This window comes from Erpetoichthys calabaricus, chromosome 4 (genome assembly GCF_900747795.2).
Source record: "Erpetoichthys calabaricus chromosome 4, fErpCal1.3, whole genome shotgun sequence".
Lineage (NCBI taxonomy): Eukaryota > Metazoa > Chordata > Cladistia > Polypteriformes > Polypteridae > Erpetoichthys > Erpetoichthys calabaricus.
In genome coordinates, this window is record NC_041397.2 from 158,819,312 (window position 1) to 158,839,915 (window position 20,604).

Sequence of the window (20,604 nt, forward strand, 5' to 3'; positions counted from 1 at the left end):
GATTTGTTGCATATTCAGCCCTTCATTCATCATTTTGACACAAACGTAACCAGCCTCTCCTTAAAATTCACCATTTGTGATACATTGCTGCAATGTCTGCTGCACCACATTGTTTGGAAACAGTGCAGACAGTTCAGGTATAAACCAGCCTCTAGCATAATGCAGTTCACAAATCCCCAAGGTGGAATCTCCCTCCGTACTGACACTTAGTTAATATGGCCTTTTGCATCTGTTACAATATAATTAAAGTTTCAATGATTTCATTCACCACTGGCGAAATAAGTAGAAATAATAATCGCCAATGTTTATATTGTTCACTTTGAAGCAACAAAATTATGAATTTTTATAGTACATGTAAAGGATGTGGTATAAAAAAAGTCAATGTTTTTGAGTGAGTAGGCACCACTAGTAGCTTTTGTTGTTTCTAGTTGGTAGAACAACCGATTTCTATATTTTAATAAATCTTGCTTTTCTTTGCATATAACTTATATTTTGACATCTTGTAAAGCATTTTGAGCTACATCATTTCTGTGAAAGTGTGCTGTAGAAATAAACTTTTTTCTTGAGATTTAATTTAATCCTATGTAATGATGTAGTATCCCTGAGTTTTAATTAATAGCTATTATAAATTAAAATGTAATTATCGCATGTAGTGAAAGGATGTGAGTGATTGTGTGACGTTTTAAGTGTTTGTCTAAATGTTTGCAGAACACAGCAGTTCACATCTAGGTATTTGTTTTTGTCTTGGTAGAGTTCTATATTACTCTGTCTACTTTCCCCTTTTGTTTTCTTTACTGAGTAGCCTTTGTCAGAATGCTTCAAATCCCATAGACTTACCACTGTTTACAAGGTATTGTACTTTATAACTTCTCTCCACCTTTCCTTCTACATCTGTAACTTCGGGTAATTACATAGAGTAAAAGGACAAGCAGGAGTTAAGTTATAACTTAAATAATGTATTATTGATAATATTCATAAAGTAATAACAATATGCAAAGTACGTTTGAGTTAGCAACCATACAACCTGATAAATGTTGATATGTAATTTCAGGCAGCACACGGACTTGCAGTTACTTTAAATGTCTCTAGTTAAGTCATCATTTTATGGCTTTCTTCAGGACAGGCTTCATGCCTGTCTCAATATGGCTGCCGAGTTGCGTTTCTCAGTGTGGTCTTCCTTTCAGTTCATGGTGTGTGAGATGCTCCTTCATCATGATGGTGAGAAAGAGTTGCCCCTTCATGATGATGGTGTAAGAGAGATAGGGAGGGGTAAGGCAAGCAAATTTATAGACATTCTGTCAAAACCCTGCAGCCAATAGGGCTTTGTGGTACTTAATGGCTTCTGATTTAAAACCAAATTGGTAAATTTAGACTAATAAAATTCTGGTGTGACACACTGGTTTCATACCTGTCCCCAAAATCATTTGTTGACCTAATGCTTGCCAGCTAAGTAGTCTTGTTTAATGATGGACGGAGTGAAGCCTCACGAAGCATCAAAACGTTTGAAGCAATTGTGTCGGAAATAGTATCGAAGCTTTGAAGCATTTGACACTCACCTCTCTAGTGACACCTCCTGGCCATTTTCATTAACGTTACACAAACTCATGATCCACTTCAATGACGTCTGTTAAAACCCTTATTGCTTTTACTTTTTCGCTGCTACAGACTGACAACAAAGAGAAGGGTTCGTCAGCAGCTTCTAGCGTCTGATGTCTAAAAAATATATATATATATATATATTCATTGCATTCGTAGTCTGTGTCACAATCTGATTGATTGGGTGGTTACCTACCAGGTAACGCTTGTGGTTGGTCAGCTAGTCAGCTAACATCCGCCACGGTGCCCTCATTTCAGTTGCGAGAAGCAGATCATAGAATGGTTGAAATAGTTTACTGTCAAATAATGCAAAGAGTACGCGACACGTTTTTCGCCCTAATTCTGGGCTCATCAGGCGTACACACTCACTGCACCCCCCTCTCGGGGAATTGAACCTCGGACGTCAGCGCCAGAGGCAAAGCCTCTAACGTTGCGCCACGGCGTGTGGTTCATTCATTTGACAGCATGTAGATTGACAGTAAACTATTTCAAACATTCTATGATCTGCTTCTCGCAACTGAAATGAGGGCACCGTGGCGGATGTTAGCTGACTAGCTGACCAACCACAAGCGTTACCTGGTAGGTAACCACCCATACAATCAGTCTATGATCTGCTTCTCGCAACTGAAATGAGGGCACCGTGGCGGATGTTAGCTGACTAGCTGACCAACCACAAGCGTTACCTGCTAGGTAACCACCCATACAATCAGATTGTGACACAGACTACGAATGCAATGAATGTAATTACCCCGATCTACATGCTGTCAAATGAATGAACCACACGCCGTGGCGCAACGTTAGAGGCTTTGCCTCTGGCGCTGACGTCCGAGGTTCAATTCCCCGAGAGGGGGGTGCAGTGAGTGTGTACGCCTGATGAGCCCAGAATTAGGGCGAAACACATGTCGCATACTCTTTGCATTATTTGACAGTAAACTATTTCAACCATATATAATGCCGACAGGCAGAATGCACTATACGATAGCGAGAGTTAAACAAAATAAGATGCCTCACTCATGGATCCCCGGCTCTTTCAGTGAATATTTACTTTTGCACTGTATCATTATAATCACTCCTGTTATTAGTATTATAATTAACCCTCATCTTTTCTTGAGATCACATTTAATAGCATTAAATGTTTTCTTTGTTCAGACTTAATTAAAACGGAGTAGACGGAAAATAAAGGTTTATCCCTGTAATTTTCCATGATATAGGTAAGCACATTTGAGAAAGAAAAGGTGAAATCCTTAAATCACAGATGTTATTATTCGATCAAGTATTGAAATATTTCATTTATTAATACTTTACAATATTTTGTGCAGCACAAAAGTAACAAGTTCGCTATGAAGAAAAGGTGCCATCAGTGGCTCAACTGACTAAGGTGGTTGCTTTTCAAATTCTGAGTGTAGTGCTAGCCCGAGTTCGATCCGAATTAAAGACTCATCAAAATTAATAATAAAAAAAAAATGATCAGGAGTGAAGTCTTTATAACCAATTTGAACTAAATAATTTTGATAGATACGGTGGAAGGATCGCATAAGAGATCTGTTCGGGAATCATCCCCACTTAGAATCACCATCAAAATGCAATGACAAATTGCGTAAGGCAGCTCATGTATTTACATTAATCCGTCTTCTATTCATTGCCATTTGACGTCCATGAACCCCTCCATTGAATAAGGTGATAACAAACCCACTGTGGTAGATCAGGTTGAATTTGCTGTGCTGCACCAAACATTCAAAGGTGTTAATCCGGAGCACATCAGAGAGGCTGAGAGACACGGCGCAGATCAGTCACCGACACATAGACACACACGGGACACTCCAAGGTGAGCAGTGCATGTACTGTATCAAGTGAGCATTGTATGTATCAAGGTCGGCATTAAAGATCCTCTTGAGTGCTGAGGCAACAAAAAGAAGTGGGATAAACACATCTGGACCTGCTGTCGAAAAAGCATTTGCTTTTAAGAGCAGCATCCCTCCCTCGTGAACACATGTTCAAGGTCCGGATAGGCGATCAGTAAAAAGTTGTCTTAGTCACAGCGCAGTGCAATAATAAAACATTTCCTAAAAGACATATGAGAACTGTCCAGTTTGTATTATTCCTAAGCAATCTTCCAGTTATAGAAGTGCAATCCCAGTTACTAACACATTTACCGTGTAGCTCCCCCCCAACGCTCAAAGTAAGAACACATTCCACCTTAATAATGTCTCTCTATATATAAAAGGAAATCCTGGAATGGAAAGCAAATGCAAGGCTACGATACGTGATAATCTCAAAAGACATTTAAAAGACCCACAAGACCAAGGAGACTTGCCACGGTGCGTCTTGCGGGGACCGTAAACATGAGACTTGGTGCCAAGAGATTGTCCCAGGGCTGTAGCAAAAAGGACAGCGGCTGTACAGGCTTTAAAGTGATCGAAGGGCAGCGCGACAGCAGCTATAACCCCTACCCCCACCCCCCTTCGAACGCGAGCAGCATTATACATCCTTCAAGAAAGAATTCAAACATGTCCGGGGCCAGTAATAAAAAACAAGTGTTGCTTTTACAACGTCACGCGAGACCAGGCAGTGAGCCATCATTTAAAACAAGTCAACAGACCTCTAAGCTAGCAGTTGTTGGGTTGCTATTGGCAGGCAAGCATCATGTGCTACCAGCTCTTAAAACAACGACATGCGACAGGCAGAAGAGGCAGCTAGCAAGCAGCAAAAAGACAGCAAATGATCCAAAGGCATATCCTTAGCGTACGTTCAGCCACAACACCCTTCACAACACGAGCAGTATTATACATCTGGGAAGAAAGAGATGTAAACGCGCACGGGGCAGGAAATAAAGAAACAAGTATTGTTTTTACAAAAGGTTTTAAAGTAAAAGTGAAAATAATGCATATGTAACAATTCACAAGAAAATAACAATCTCTTTAAATTGTAGATTGCCTGCCTAAGGTAAAGTAATCCCTGATGAATGGGGATGTGGGAATGAGGGGTACTTTCATCAGATTAGCGCTATTTCAGATGTTGAATGGCAAAATGGGGGAGGCAGCTTGATGAATGAGGTCTCCAGGACTTAAAACAAATCCAAATCATATTATGTGATATCATCATCTAATGTGAAATTCTACTCCGTACTTCTAGAATTTTTATATTGTATTGAGGATTTATTCTGTTCTATGTATTGTACTGTACAGCTCAGAATTAAAAGACAATGAGTAAAATGACAAACTAGAACTTCATAAAGACGTTTACAAACGTTGGCGCTAAACCCATGCAGAGCAGGTTAGAGACTATGAAACCAGTGAAATTAGAAAGGCTAAAAAAAAAAAACAAAAAAAAAACGGCGCTATACACGTGGAGAAAGTTAAAGGCTATGAAAGTAGGAAAATTAGAAAATATAAAAAAAAAGAAAGTAAAGATCTCAGTAGCGCAAACAAACAAGCTGCCTCATTTAACTATGCACCAGTCTAACTTTGGTTTTGCACAATAATTACTACACTATTGCAATTTAACACTTAATTCTACTTTATTCACATAATTGTACTTATTTATTATGTTCTACTATACTGTTATCTTTCAATCTATGACTTTTTGTTAATCTAACTAATATTCTTCTAACTTTGCACAGTTTTTGATAAGCAGATCAGGATTCATTTCACTGCGTATTGTCCTGTATAACTATGCATGTGACAAATAAAGAATCTTGAGAATTTCAAAAACGGAGTTTACCGCACATGCATTTATTGGTTACTTTGTTCATGTATATATATTTATCTGTCTGCTTATTTAAAAAGCTACGTTTACCCCAGGAGTCACAAACGTTCTGTCTAGCTGTTGTACAAAAACCTAGACAAAAGCTGGGGTATCACCTTGGTAACCCCATGTACTTTTGGAACTGTGAGAGGAAAATAGCATGACTTTACAGACAGGAGTCCAATGCAGAACCCTACTTACTTTTTTACTTTGCTGATGATGTAGATTGTTTTGTCTGTGCTGAAATTCCAAACAGAGAAACCTAGCCTGACCTCATTAAAAAGATTCAGCATATTGGGACTCGCAAGATTACAAATATTGTTTTTACAGAAGTTCTGAAATAAAAGTGAAACTAATGAAATAGCAACAATTCAAAGAAAAAAAAATATTAAAAGTGTGTATCCGGAAAACCAAACATGGGGGTTGGCGAGCGAAGCGAGCAGGGGGCGATGCCCCCTAGTAATATTTAAAAGTTTAAACAGCTAAACCCGCCATCAACAAGTACAATAACAGTTGGAATTGTCACTCAAATAATTTTTTTTGTTATAGACATAAAACAAGATGCCCATTTCCATTTGATGTATCTTTACTAGTGTTCTCGGCTTACTCACTCTCGGTCCACAGTGGAATTTGCTGTTAAATGAAAAAGAAAAGAAAAACAGACAATGGGGTGACAATTCATAATGGGTGGACATGGGACCCGAACCCACGCAAGCCTGATTATGGAGCGGCAACGCTACCGCTGCACCACTACTGTTTTCAGCACAGTGGATGTATATAATGTATTTTTTTATGTATGTATGCATGTATGTATATGTGTATTGAAGGCGAAAACAATTATATATAGATGTATACTATAAGACATACATTCAGTGTTGCATAAAAACATTGCACGAGGCGAAGAATGGATATTTATGAGAGTATTATAGTGAGAGATATGTCGTCACCCGTATTACTAAAGCTGTTCTTTGCAGCATTATGCATTCTACAAGTAGGCATTTGAATGATTTATAATTTATACAATACAATACAATAAAATTTATTTTTGTATAGCCCAAAATCGCACAAGAAATGCCGCAATGGGCTTTAACAGGCACTGCCTCTTGACAGCCCCCCAGCCTTGACTCTCTAAGAAGACAAGGAAAAACTCCCAAAAAAAAACTTGTAGGGAAAAATGGAAGAAACCTCAGGAAAGGCAGTTCAAAGAGAGACCCCTTTCCAGGTAGGGTTGGGCATGCAGTGGGTGTCAAAAGAAGGGGGTCAATACAATACAATACAATACAATACAATACAATACACAGAATAGAACAAATCCTCAATACAGTATAAAAATAAAAATTTTAGAAGTACGGAGCAGAATTTAACAGTAGATGATATCACATAATAAGATTTGGATATATTTAGAGTCCTGGAGACCTCATCCATCAAGCGGCCTCCCCCATTTGGCCATTCCACAGCTGAAACAGCGCTGGGCCAGCCAATCCGATGAAAGGACCCCACTTTCCCACGATTCCTGCGATCCTCCATCAGGGATGACTTTACCTTATGCAGGCAAAACAACTTGACAGGTGGGCCGTGGCACCGAGTGCCACGTTTGAGTACCAAGAAGAGAAACAGAATAGGTGAGGGTTAGTAACAAATTATAACGATCATGTTACTTATGTTTTAGTGCTAACGACTAACAACAGAGATGCAGTCTGTACAGTTAATCAGCAGCTCTAGTCAGGATATGCTTAACTGAAGTAGTGAGTTTTCAGCCGGGATTTAAAAGCTGAGACTGAAGGAGCATCTCTTACAGTAACAGGCAGACCATTCCACAGTTTAGGGGCCCTGTAACTAAAAGCTCGACCTCCCATTGTTATTTTATTAATCCTTGGAACCATAAGCAGACCGGCATCTTGAGATCTTAATGTGCGCTCTGGTTTGAAAGTCATGATAAGTTCAGACAAGTAAGCTGGACCTTGGCCATTTAATGCTTTATATGTTAAAAGGAGGATTTTGAAGTCTGCCCTAAACTTAACCGGGAGCCAGTGTAAGGATTTAAGAGCTGGAGTTATGTGTTCGTATTTTCTTGTTCTTGTAATAATTCTTGCAGCCGCATTTTGGATTAACTGGAGGCTGTATAGAGAACAGTTTGAACATCCAGTGAACACCGCATTGCAGTAGTCAATTCTACTAGAAATAAATGCATGAATTAATATCTCAGAATCCTGTTTATTTAGAAAGCGCCTTAATTTCCTAACATTTTTAAGATGGAAGAAACATGATTTGGACAACTTTGTAATATGCGCTTTAAATGACATGTTAGAGTCAAAGATAACTCCTAGATTGCGGGCTGATTCAGTAAAATTAATGGGGATTCCAACTGAGTTAAATGATGACAAAATATTGTTGTGATCAGCGTCATTCCCTCCAACAATTAACATCTCTGTTTTATCTGTATTTAAAGACAAGTAGTTCTCATCCATCTGCTCCTTTAATTCACTAACACAACTAATTAAAGACCACATCGGAGAAACTTCATTTGATTTAAATGAAAGGTATAACTGGGTGTCATCTGCATACGAGTGAAAATTAACATTGTGTTTCCTAATGAGAGATCCCAGTGGAAGCATGTAAAGTGAAAACAGTAAAGGTCTGAGTACTGAGCCCTGCGGGACACCATATTGAACTTTTGTGTATAATGATGGAGTACTGTCAGCATATTTCTGTACATATTGGAATCGATTTGATAAATAAGAACTAAACCAAGCGAGCACGGGGCCTGTAAGCCCAACATCATTTTCTAGCCTGTGCAGTAAAATACAATGGTCGATGGTGTCAAATGCTGCACTTAAGCCTAACAACATAGTTACAGTGGAGTTTCCTTCATCAGAGGATATCAGAATGTCATTTACAACCTGCATTAGTGCCGTTTCTGTACTATGACCAGTGCGGAAACCAGACTGGAATTTCTCAAATAAATTGTAATGCGTAAGGTGTGACTGAAGCTGACTGGCGAGTACTTTCTGTAGTATTTTAGAGAGAAACGGTAAATCTGAAATAGGCCTATAATTATTTAGTATGTGTGGGTCTAGGTCTGACTTTTTAAGTGATGGTTTAATAACTGACACTTTTAGTGCTTCAGATACTGTGCCATGCAATAATGAACTATTGATTAGGCGCTGCAAGAACATCCATTGCACTTTTTACTAGTTTTGTTGGCACTGGATCTAGGGAAAAAGTAGTGGGCTTCATTTTAGAAATTAAACTTAAGACTTCCTGCTCAGTTACAGGATTAAAATTATTAAAGTGCTGAATACAATGTGAGACAGGGTCTGCTAGGCTAGTATTTGGTTTGTACTGTGATGCAGAGATCTGTGATCTTATATTTTAATTTTCTCATTGAAGAAGTTCATAAAGTCTGTACTGCTAATATCTGTTGGTATTTTGCACTGTTGATCTGAATTTCCATTTGTTAATTTAGCCACTGTTCTAAACAGTACCCGAGGATTTTTATTATTGCTATCTGTTATTGTAGAATAGTATTCTGAGCGAGCTTTAAAGAGAGCTTTTTTATATTTATTAACACTCTCTGTCCATGCAGTTTGAAAGACATGTAGCTTTGTTGTTCTCCATCTTCGCTCCAGTTTTCAACACTCTAATTTAAGAGCTTGAGTGTTTTCATTAAACCAGGGAGAGTTTCTATGTGCTTTGATCACAATTTATAGTTTTATTTTTTGCCACCAAGTATTATTGGGCACAATCATTTAAAATGTATTGATCATCCACAAACATTCATTTCACCTGGCAATTCTGTCGATTTTTTGAACTCTGTTGATGCCATAGGTACTTCAAACGGGAGCTCCATGAATAATCATTTGAAGCACTAAGCAGACATGCGCACTGGAATCATCAAGCTTGGTTGGAAGCACTGAGCAGACATGCGTAGTACTGAGATTGCATCATGACAGGGCTTCAAAGCCTCGAGCAGACATGCGTAGTACTGAGATTGCATCATGATGGGGCTTCGAAGCCTTGAGCAGACATGCGCACTGGGTTAACGGAGGCTTCGAAGCATCGCGCACACATGCGTACTGGGATTGCATCATGACGGGGCTTCGAAGCCTCGAGCAGACATGTGCACTGGGTTAACAAAGGCTTCGAAGCCTCCAGCAGACATGCATAGTACTGGGATTGTATCATGACAGGGCTTCGAAGCCTCGAGCAGACATGCGCAGTGGGTTAACAAAGGCTTCGAAGCCTCGAGCAGACATGCGTAGTACTGAGATTGCATCATGACAGGGCTTTGAAGCCTCAAGCAGACATGCGCACTGGTTACTGAATCTTTGTGAAGCCTCAGCACACTCAAAGGCATTGACCTCTATATTTTTGAGAATCTGTCTGACACTTGACTCTCTAGTTATATTTTGTAATTCGTATTGACATTACACACTTCAGTTGATATAGTTAAGTGACGGCCTGAAACTACAATTCAGGTAGTTGCTGAGAATTCATTATTGTTCTTGTGGATTGCTGTGATTTCCTTTTTCTGATACATAGTGTTAAAGATATAAAAAGATCAGGTAAATCGTGCAACCTTTTTATGGAACGCTTCATTTTGTTAAAAACCATACGTCATATAGTATACATCTATAAATATATACATTTTTTCGTCTTCATTAGGAGAATACAACAATGATACTCTTGTGTCAATTAAACCAATTTAACATGCATATGTCAAACAACATATTTCTACATCCGACGCAGTAAGAACAGAAGTAGTAGTTCAGTTGTGCGGAACTCGTTAATTATCCTGATTAGGTGGCTCGATGGTATTGCAACTGTCTCTCAGTAAAAACATCAGGGGTTCGCGTTGTTGATCCTCCTCTTGTGAAACTTTTTTTTTTTTTTTTTTTCTTCAATTCCTCCATTTAACAAAATTTTCGTATTTGGACGGCTAGCGAGCGAATCGAGCTATCGAGGGAAGGTTGGGCCGCCGTAGTCGGGCAGGGGGCACAGGTCCCTAATTATATTGTGTATGTAAAGAGTTTCACTGTAAAACGTAATAAGCTTCATATTTGTGTGTTTGGAGACCCTGGTGTTATACTGAATCTGTATTGTAGAAAAACAAACTACTGTCCAGCATGCCTAAATATGTCTTTTTGTTTCTGATTGCTATTTGGCACTTCCAAATTGGGACAATTCTCTATAAACAGTTTCAGCCAATCAGCTCCTTCTAAACATGCAGAATGACAGTGTGAACATTTATTGTAGCGGCGCAGCATCTTCGTTTCAGTCAGTCATTGTCCTGTTAGACTATTTACTGTTAAGTGTTGCTTGAGCTACTGTTTATAGTACAACAGGTGGCCTACCTAGTTCTTAAATCGATATTGAAATGCACACACAAGTCTCTGAAATTATTTATTGAAATGCCTACGTTTACAGTGTCCGTTTTAGGAAGTCGTAGTATTAACTTGTTCCCGTTATTAGGAATTATAATTTCTCAGTGTCACATATTATTCGTTACTACTCGTGAGTCCCGTATCATTGAGATTCTGTTTTATATTAATTGAACCGACTATAGCGGACTTGTTATCTTCTTAAAATGACTTTATTGATTTGATATTGATAATTAATCATAAGGTCAAAAATCAAGAAGGATATGAGTTTGCATGGACTGTGCTGTTTCTTTTGTTTTCGTGACTTTGTGTCAGTAGAGAGTGCGTGACGTTAACAATGCATTCTGTCCTAAATGACAGCGCACACGCTTTTTGATATTTCCTGAAGGCCAGTGTGTCTCAATTTGCTCATTAATATATTTTGACAGTGTATTTTAGTGAGAATGATTATAAACATATTACCCATGTTCATTACCTATGTAGATATGTAACGTTTGGTGAGAATAAATACAAAAGTAACAACACATATAGTAGTTATGTTGCATTGTTTATGATTAACAAAATTCATCGTTTATCCGAACTGTTCTACTTATATAGTCGATTTATTCCACTTCTGAAGATGTACATTGTTGGTATTCTCCATTGCATTTGCCCCCAGTGTAACATGTGCCAGTGCAACTGAGGGGTGGCAGACGAGCTCACGTAAATGGGTGACATGGCACATCCTCGCCCTGAAGCCCAGTCTGTTGTCATGAATATTCCCATCTTGTGCTTTTTCTTGTTCCTGCCAGTTTACTATTATTATTGGACACATATGTAGAGGAAATGTGTGTCGTATTTTATGTCTATGAAAGGAAGGACGGTAAAGCCTTGAATGAAACTGAGTGTTGTTGCTTTGGGTAACAAGACAGGTAAGGAGCAGGGAACGTTAAATGTGACAGTGACTGTGGGGGATTGTGTAACTGGAAGATGGTTTAAGAATACAGAAACGACAAAAGCTTAGTCTTTCAATAATTCTATTTACATCAATGATTTACACTGTTGTGCTGCAGTTCGGAGGATTACTTATTTACCCCCCCAGTGCAGCCTTTGATAAGTTGCATTCACAAGGAAAGGATGTTGCTGACAAAGTCGGGTGCTTTTTTGAAAGTTTGGCTCCAGATGTGCTTATCCAGCCGATCCTTCTTGTCAGTACTTGAGTAATCTTTATGTTCACCTCTGGATGAATTCGCAGTTTCTTTACAACTTTTTTGTCTCATTAAGGAAAGCCTCGGGATTTCTGCGTTAAACTGCAGAAGACACTGTTGATGGCGCTAAAGGTTGTGATTAGTTATGCAGCACACGCTTTTACTCACATTGCTTTTTGGAAATCAGTAATACAAATCAGCTACAGATCTGGGAATTCCTGAATAGTAAAAACATTTAATGAGGAGTGTCTTGCGCATATACTGGTGTAATGACCACGTCGGCTTTAGTGAAGCGTTTCTTAGCCTCTCTGATATGATCGACATGGGGTAGAGTAGATTCTGGATTGTTAAAATACGTGCTACCTTACGCAAAATATGCTCATCAATTTGTTACAGATTCTATGTGGACACGATTCTGCACCAAGGAAAAAGGTGCCCTATGTAAATCGTTCATAATGCATCCAAAATATATTTGTTAACTTACAGACAAGTACTACATAACTGTTTTATACAAGATCCTTATTTTAACATATGTGAGCCCCAATTAGGATTTGAACTCGCGTCAGCACACCTTTCCGCTGTAGCAAGGACAACTGCACACAGACGAGTGAGTGACCAAATCGACTGCTGACTGGGAAGATATCAATGACGTCATTACGCTAGAGTGCCTCAAAATCATGTGACGGGCGCATTTGAAAAAAGCCTCGAAACGGTGCTTCGAGCTCCAGTGTTTCGAAAACTCTACACAGTGTCGAAACCTCAGTATCGAGCGGCCCATCACTAGTCTGGCTTTCCTGTGAGGGTTGATTGAGAGAGTCCTGCAGAGAATCTCTTGCTAAACTGGTTTTAGGCACTTCCCCTGATCCTGTCATAAAATTACAAAGACTCAGTCCTAAAAGGGGGGTTCTTAAACATCAAACCATTGCTTTTTTTATCAATGATAAAACATTAATATTACACTGCTCTGTCTAAGTTACAAATAAAGACATACAAAATATTTATAACTTGTACACAAAATTTCACACCACAACAACATTAACATTCAATTTCATTCTTAATATCAGTAACAGCCCTTGGAGAGTACGTTTTAAAGTGAAACCACATCCCTGGGGCTGAAAGGTTGCCGTGGAGGAAGATGAGGAGCAAAGTTATACACACAGCCAAATTCTTTTTAAAATAACTACAATTTCACAAAATTATTTTTCTTTTATCTTTTTTTTTTCCATCAGATTATTTCAAGACATACCGACAGCTCTACCTTTTATGTGAAATTCTGTGCTTTTTAGCAGAGAGCATCAGAGAGCATAGAGGTAGTTTTGTATTTTTTTTAATTTATGATGCTTACCATGACTGTGAAGAAATAACTTCAATTTGAAAATACTGAACATTTCCTTTAAATCTTGAAATTGGTTGTTTAGAAGAAAAATTACTATGAGGTTGCAATTGCAATTTTATTTCAGATTGGGATTTGACTGTGGAGTGATAATGTATACACACTAAAATTGAATCTGTTATTTGTGTTTGATTCTATACCTGGGATTCAGTCTAAATACTAATTTTTGTTTGCCTTTAGGTTTCTGTGCAACAATGGTCTGTCTTCATGTAAAACATGGTGATGAAAGCCAGTTTCTCTTCGATACCACTGTTGACATTTTGATTGATGAATTAGTCAAACATATTACAACTATTTATTCCCTGAGACTAAAAGTCAACAGAATATGTGCAGGTAACTGTTTATTCATTTCATTATGTGTCCTTCAGAGAACATCTCTCAATCATTATAGCAAGCAGATTCCACACTGGACTGGTAAATTCCTAATTATCATTAGAAATGATCAAAAAAAGACTAAATATTTAAGCTCCACATTCCCTTTCCCAGTTGCTCTAATTACAGAATACTGTTCAAATATGTACTGTCTTGGGATTTAAATTGTTTAGAAAATAAATTCATATTTCACTTCAATTCAGGTAATTTTCAAAAGTTACAATTATCTTCCAAAAATACAACTATTATTACCTCAACATGCATAATCTTAAAGCTAAACAGTTTTTATGTTCTTACTGTATATAAACATTTTTATAAGCAAAGTGGCAATAATATGAAATTAAGTTCAAAGCTATCTTATGTAACAATGTGCTTACTACCTTAACTTGATACTACAAAATGTCAAAAAAAGTTCAGAAGCAATGTCTCTTTATCACCAATCGGCGAACTTTGTGAGGATACAAGCACGAATTAAACAGAAAAAAGTGTTCTCTCATCTAACAGGTCTTAATGCCATGATAGTACAGGGTGGCCCACGAAAACCAAGACGTGGTAAAGAGAAAAATGATCAAATTTGATACTCACATTTACAGAAGATGCTGAAAGTGATCTCCTTGTACGTCAATACATCTCTGTGCCCGTTTCAACATGTTCATGTACACTCTTTGCAATGTCATAAGATTTATTTTCTGTATCACATTTTCAATGTTCAACTTCAGTTCATTTACAGTCTGCGGATTTGTTTCATACCCGCTGCCCTGTAAATGACCCCACAAGAAATATTCGCACGTTGTTAAGTCAGGCGATCATGGTGGCCATAAACCCTTGCAAAAGGTGATTACTTAGGATAAAAATGTGTGAATAAATGCAACAATTTTTCAAGACTGAGTATTCATCTGTTTAAAGGATTAAAATCTACTGGGTTTGTTTCAATGTAAATTAAATGTATTAATGTGGAATCAAAAAGATTAATATCAATATTGTTAGGAAGAACTTCATGAAACCAACAATTCTGATTGTGATTATTTTTTAAGGTATTGTAAAAAAAATGTTTTCTTCAGTACTTATATTGTTTTACTACAACATCACTGACTGTGCAAATACAACTATTGATAAAATATTCTTGCACATTGAAACAATTAATTCATCTTGACAGCTAAAATATTGCTCAAGTGCAGAAATGCATGCATTTGTCTATTTAAAGACATTTGTAACTGTTTTTGTCTATAAAAGTATCCAGTTAATTGTATTATTACAGAACTTTTTTGCTGTGTTCAGTTTGTAATATAAATAAGCTACTCAAAAAAATTAAACACTTAGAAAACACATCAGATCTCAATGGGGAAAAAATCATACTGGACATCTGTACTGGTATGGACTGGGTAATGTGTTAGGAATAAAGGATGCCACATCGTTTGATGGAATTAAAATTATCAGCCTACAGAGGGCTGAATTCAAAGGCACCCTGAAAATAAAAGTGAAAAAGTGATGTGGCAGGCTAGTCAATTTTGCCGAAGTTTCACAGCAACAACTCAAAATTGTATTCAGTAGTTTGTGTGGCCCCCACATGCTTGTATGCATGCTCCTAATAAGATGACAGATGGTGTCCTGGGGGTCTCCTCCCAGATCTGGACCAGGGCATCACTGAGCTCCTGGACAGTCTTCGGTGCAACCTGGCGGCATGTTGTTCTATCGGATTTAGGTCAGGTGAGCGTGGGGGCCAGTCAGTGATATCAATTCTTTCATCCTCAAGGAACTGCCTGCATACTCTTGCCACATGATGATGGGCATTTTCGTGCACCAGCATAGGGTCTGACAGTGGGTCCAAGGATTTCATCCTGATACCTATTGACTGTCAAGGTGCTGTTGTCTAGCCTGTAGAGGTCTGTGCATCTCTCCATGGATATGCCTTCCCAGACCATCACTGACCCACCACCAAACCGGTTATGCTGAATGATGTTAGAGACAGCATAACATTCTCCATGGCTTCTCCAGACCCTTTCACAGCTGTCACATGTGCTCAGTGTGAACCTGTTCTCATCTGTGAAAAGCACAGGGCACCAGTGGTGGACCTGCCAATTCTGGTATTCTATGGCAAATGCCAATAGAGCTTCATGGTGCTGGGCAGTGAGAACAGGGCCCCCTAGAGGACATCGGGCTCTCAGACCACCCTCGTGAAGTCTGTTTCTGATTGTTTGGTCAGAGACTTTCACACCAGTGGCCTGTTGGAGGTCATTTTGTAGGGATCTGGCAGTGCTCGTCCCGTTCCTCCTTGCCGAAAACTGGTCCTGCTGATGGGTTAAGGACCTTCTATGGCCCTGTCCAGCTCTCCTCGAGTAACTGCCTGTCTCATGAAATCCTCTCCATACACTTGAGACTGTGCTAGGAGACACCACAAACAGTCTGGCAATGGCCCATATTGATGTGCCATCCTGGAGAAGTTGGTCTACCTGTGCAACTTCTGTAGGGTCCAGGTATTGCCTCCTGGAGCCAGTATTGACACTGACCATAGCCAAATGCAAAACTAGTGAAAAAAAACAGAAAAGATAAGGAGGGAAAAATGTCAATTGCCTCCACCTGTTAAACCATTTCTGTTTTAGGGGTTGTCTCATTGTTACCCCTCTAGTGCACCTGTTGTTAATTTCATTAACACCAAAGCAACTGAAACTGATAAACAACCCCCTCTGCTACTTCTTCTTCTTCTTTTGGCTGCTCCCATTAGGGGTTGTCACACCCAGTGCAAATCTTAGCATCTTTAACTCTACCACCTCCAGCTCTGTCTCCTGCTTTCTGGTCAGTGCCACCGTCTCCAACCCATATAACATAGCTTGTCTCACTACCGTCCTGTAGACCTTCCCTTTCACTCTTGCTGATATCTGTCTGTCACAAATTACTCCTGATACTCTTCTCCACCCATTCCACCCTGCCTGCACTCTCTTTTTCACCTCTCTTCCACAATTCCCATTACTTTGTACTGTTGATCCCAAGTATTTAAACTCATCCACCTTTGCCAACTCTACTCCTTGCATCCTCACCATTCCACTGACCTCCCTCTCATTTACACACATGTATTCTGTCTTGTTCCTACTGACCTTCATTTCTCTCCTCTCTAGAGCATATCTCCACCTCTCCAGGGTCTCCTCAACCTGCTTCCTACTATCGATACAGATCACAATGTTGTCAGCAAACATCATAGTCCAGGGGGACTCCTGTCTAATCTCGTCTGTCAGCCTGTCCATCACCATTGCAAATAAGGGCTCAGAGCTGATCCCTGATGTAATCCCACCTCCACATTGAATGCATCCGTCGCTCCTACCACAGGCCTCACCACTGTCACACTTCCCTCGTACATATCCTGTACTTCTCTGCCACTCCTGACTTCCTCATACAATACCACAGCTCCTCTCGAGGCACCCTGTCATATGCTTTCTCCAGGTCCACAAAGACGCAATGCAACTCCTTCTGGCCTTCTCTAAATTTCTCCATCAACATCCTCAGAGCAGACATTGCATCTGTGGTGCTCTCTCTTGGCATTAAACCATACTGCTGCTCACTAATCATCACCTCACTTCTTAACCTAGCTTCCACTACTCTTTCCCATAACTTCATACTGTGGCTCATCAATTTTATTCCCCTGTAGTTACTGCAGTCCTGCACATACCCCTTATTCTTAAATATTGGCACCAGTACACTTCTTCTCCACTCCTCAGGCATCCTCTCAGTTTCCAAGATTCCATTAAACAATCTGGTTAAAAACTCCACTGCCATCTCTCCTAAACACCTCCATGCTTCCATAGGTATGTCATCTGGACCAACGGCCTTTCCATTTTTCATCCTCTTCATAGCTGTCCTTACTTCCTTCTTGCTAATCCGTTGCAGGCGGCGCAGTGGTAGCGCTGCTGCCTCGCAGTTAGGAGACCCGGGTTTGCTTCTCAGGTCCTTCCTGCATGGAGTTTGCATGTTCTCCCCGTGTCTGCCTTGGGTTTCCTCAGGGTACTCCGGTTTCCTCCCACAGTCCAAAGACATGCAGGTTAGGTGCATTGGCGATTCTAAATTGTCCCTAGTGTGTGCTTGGTGTGTGTGTGTCTGTCCTGCGGTGGGCTGGTGCCCTGCTCGGGGTTTATCTCCTGCCTTGCGCCCTGTGTTGGCTGGGATTGGCTCCAGCAGACCCCCGTGATTCTGTAGTTAGGATATAGCAAGTTGGATAATGGATGGATGGATAATCCGTTGCACTTCCTGATTCACTATCTCCACATCATCCAACCTCTTTTCTCTCTCATTCTCTTCATTCATCAGCCTCTCAAAGTACTCTTTCCATCTGTTCAACATACTCTCCTCGCTTGTGAGTACGTTTCCATCTTTATCCTTTATCACCCTAATCTGCTGCACATCTTTCCCAGCTCGGTCCCTCTGTCTAGCCAATCGGTACAGGACCTTTTCTCCCTCCTTAGTGTTCAGCCTCTCATGCAACTCATCATACGCCTTTTCTTTAGCCTTCACCACCTCTCTCTTCACCTTGCGCCTTATCTCCTTGTACTCTTGTCTACTTTCTGCATCTCTCTGACTATCCCACTTCTTCTTTGCCATCCTCTTCCTCTGTATACTCTCCTGTATTTCCTCATTCCGCCACCAGGTTTCCTTTTCCTCCTTCCTCTTTCCAGATGTCACGCCAAGCACCCTTCTTGCTGTCACCCTTACTACATCTGCTGTAGTTTCCCAGCTGTCTGGTAACTCTTCACTGCCACCCAGTGCCTGTCTCACCTCCTCCCTAAACTCAATCTTGCAGTCTTACTTTTTCAGCTTCCACCATTTGATCCTTGGCTCTGCCCTCACTCTCTTCCTCTTCTTGATCTCCAACGTCATCCTACGGACCACCATCCTATGCTGCTTAACTACACTTTCCCCTGCCACCACTTTGCAGTCTTCAATCTCCTTCAGATCAACTCTTCTGCATAGGATGTAATCTACCTATGTGCATCTTCCTCCACTCTTGTACGTAACCCTATGTTCCTCCCTCTTCTTAAAATACGTATTCACCACAGTCAAGTCCATCCGTTTGGCAAAATTCACTGTCCTCTGATCTTCTTCATTCCTCTCCTTCACACCATACCTACCCATCACCTCCTCGTCTCCACTGTTCCCTTCACCAACATGCCCATTGAAATCCGCTCCAATCACCACTTTCTGTCCCTTGGGTACACTGTTCATCACTTCATCCAACTCACTCCAAAAATCTTCTTTCTCACCCATTGTACACCCAAGTTGCTGTGCATATGCACTAATAACATTCATCATCACACCTCCAATTTCCAGCTTCATAATCATTACTCTGCCTGACACTCTTTTCACTTCCAAAACACTCTTGACATACTGTTCCTTCAGAATAACTCCTACTCCATTTCTCCTCCCATCCACACCATGATGGAACAATTTGAATCCACCTCCAATCCACCTGGCCTTACTCCCATTCCATTTAGTCTCTTGCACGCACAATATATCAACCTTCCTTCTCTCCATCATATCTGCTAACTCTCTCCCCTTACTAGTCATACTGCCAACATTCAAAGTTCCTACCCTCCGTTCCACTCTCTTTACTTTCCTCCTCTCCTACTGCCTCCGGACATGTCTCCCCCCTCTTCTTCTCTTTCTTCTTATTCGGCCAACAGTAGCCCAATTTCTGCCATAACCCTGTTAGCTAATAGTACTGGTGGCGGTCGCTGTTAACCCGGGGCTCGACCGATCCAGTATGGAAATTTGTACTGTTGTCCACATATTGATTTGGCAAAATTTTACACCGCATGCCTTCCCTGACATAACCCTCCCCATTTATCCAGGCTTTGGACCGGCATGAAGAAACACACTGGTTTGTGCATCCTCTGTGGCTTGGTTTGCATCCCCTGTGGCTGGGTTTCCTCTGCTACTTAACTGACTAGATCAATATCCCAGAAGTTTCATTGTGTTGATGCTATACTCTGATTTAAAAGTGTTCCTTTAATTTTTTTGAGCAGTATATTTTTTAGCATAGGTAGCAGTATGGCTTGGTGGTTAGCACTGATGTATTATAGGCCCAGATTACTGTGTTTGAGTCCTGGTTGGGATAGATTGGGTTAATTACAAATTTTATTCTGACCCGGAGTGCATAATAAATTGTGGGTACTGGACTAGGTATCACCTATTGTTTTCAGGTTTAAATAATGTACTACAAAAAAGTGGTATTTGAAGGTTTCATTGCTACAAGCATCAATGTGGTGAGCAGTTGTATTTGCAAAGTATTTTTTATAAAAGGACAGTTGTTTCACTAGGTTTTGAAGAGCAGAGTTTGCTATTTGGGATAGTTGGTTAATGCTCTGATGATACTGTTAAGAATGACTTTTTAAATTTAATTTTTACACTGACATGTACAAACGCTGCATGCAAAAAGAATTTTTTTCAACCAATTAAGAATTTATTATTTTACATACATTTCATACAGTTAAACTGTGCACTGTTAAAGTCTTAAATTTGACATGTTGAGCTGAAATGTGTTTTTAATTATTTCTTGTTGTGCATTGTTAAATATAATAGAAATAGAAGAGCTTGCAGAACATGGAATAGCTCTCCCTCCGAATATGCAAGGACTAACAGAAGAACAGATTACTGAGTTAAAACTGAAAGATGACTGGGCAGAAAAGTGCATTCCAAGTGGTGGAGCAGTCTATAAAAAGGATGGTATTGGTAGGCGTAATGGTCAAGGTAAGCACCTGTATAGTTGGATTTTGAATGAAAGTTAAAACATTTCAAAGTAATCTGTGTATATGTATATATATGTATATATATATATATATGTGTGTGTATATATATATATATATATATATATATATATATATATATATATATATATATATATATATATATATATATATATATATATGTATGTGTATATATATATATA

The 20,604-nt window shown here is 39.6% G+C and overlaps 1 protein-coding gene across 2 annotated transcripts in view; it reads left to right on the plus strand.

Moving 5' to 3' along the window:
- Nucleotides 1–20,604, plus strand: part of cfap298 (cilia and flagella associated protein 298) — a 159,222-nt gene that overhangs the window by 22,787 nt on the left and 115,831 nt on the right. For both annotated transcript variants that reach the window (XM_051925756.1, XM_051925755.1), the window contains exons 2-3: nt 13,482–13,634; nt 20,238–20,405. In XM_051925756.1, coding sequence (XP_051781716.1) covers nt 13,496–13,634; nt 20,238–20,405 — 307 coding nt within the window. In that variant the 5' untranslated portion in view covers nt 13,482–13,495. The remainder of the gene's footprint in view (nt 1–13,481; nt 13,635–20,237; nt 20,406–20,604) is intronic.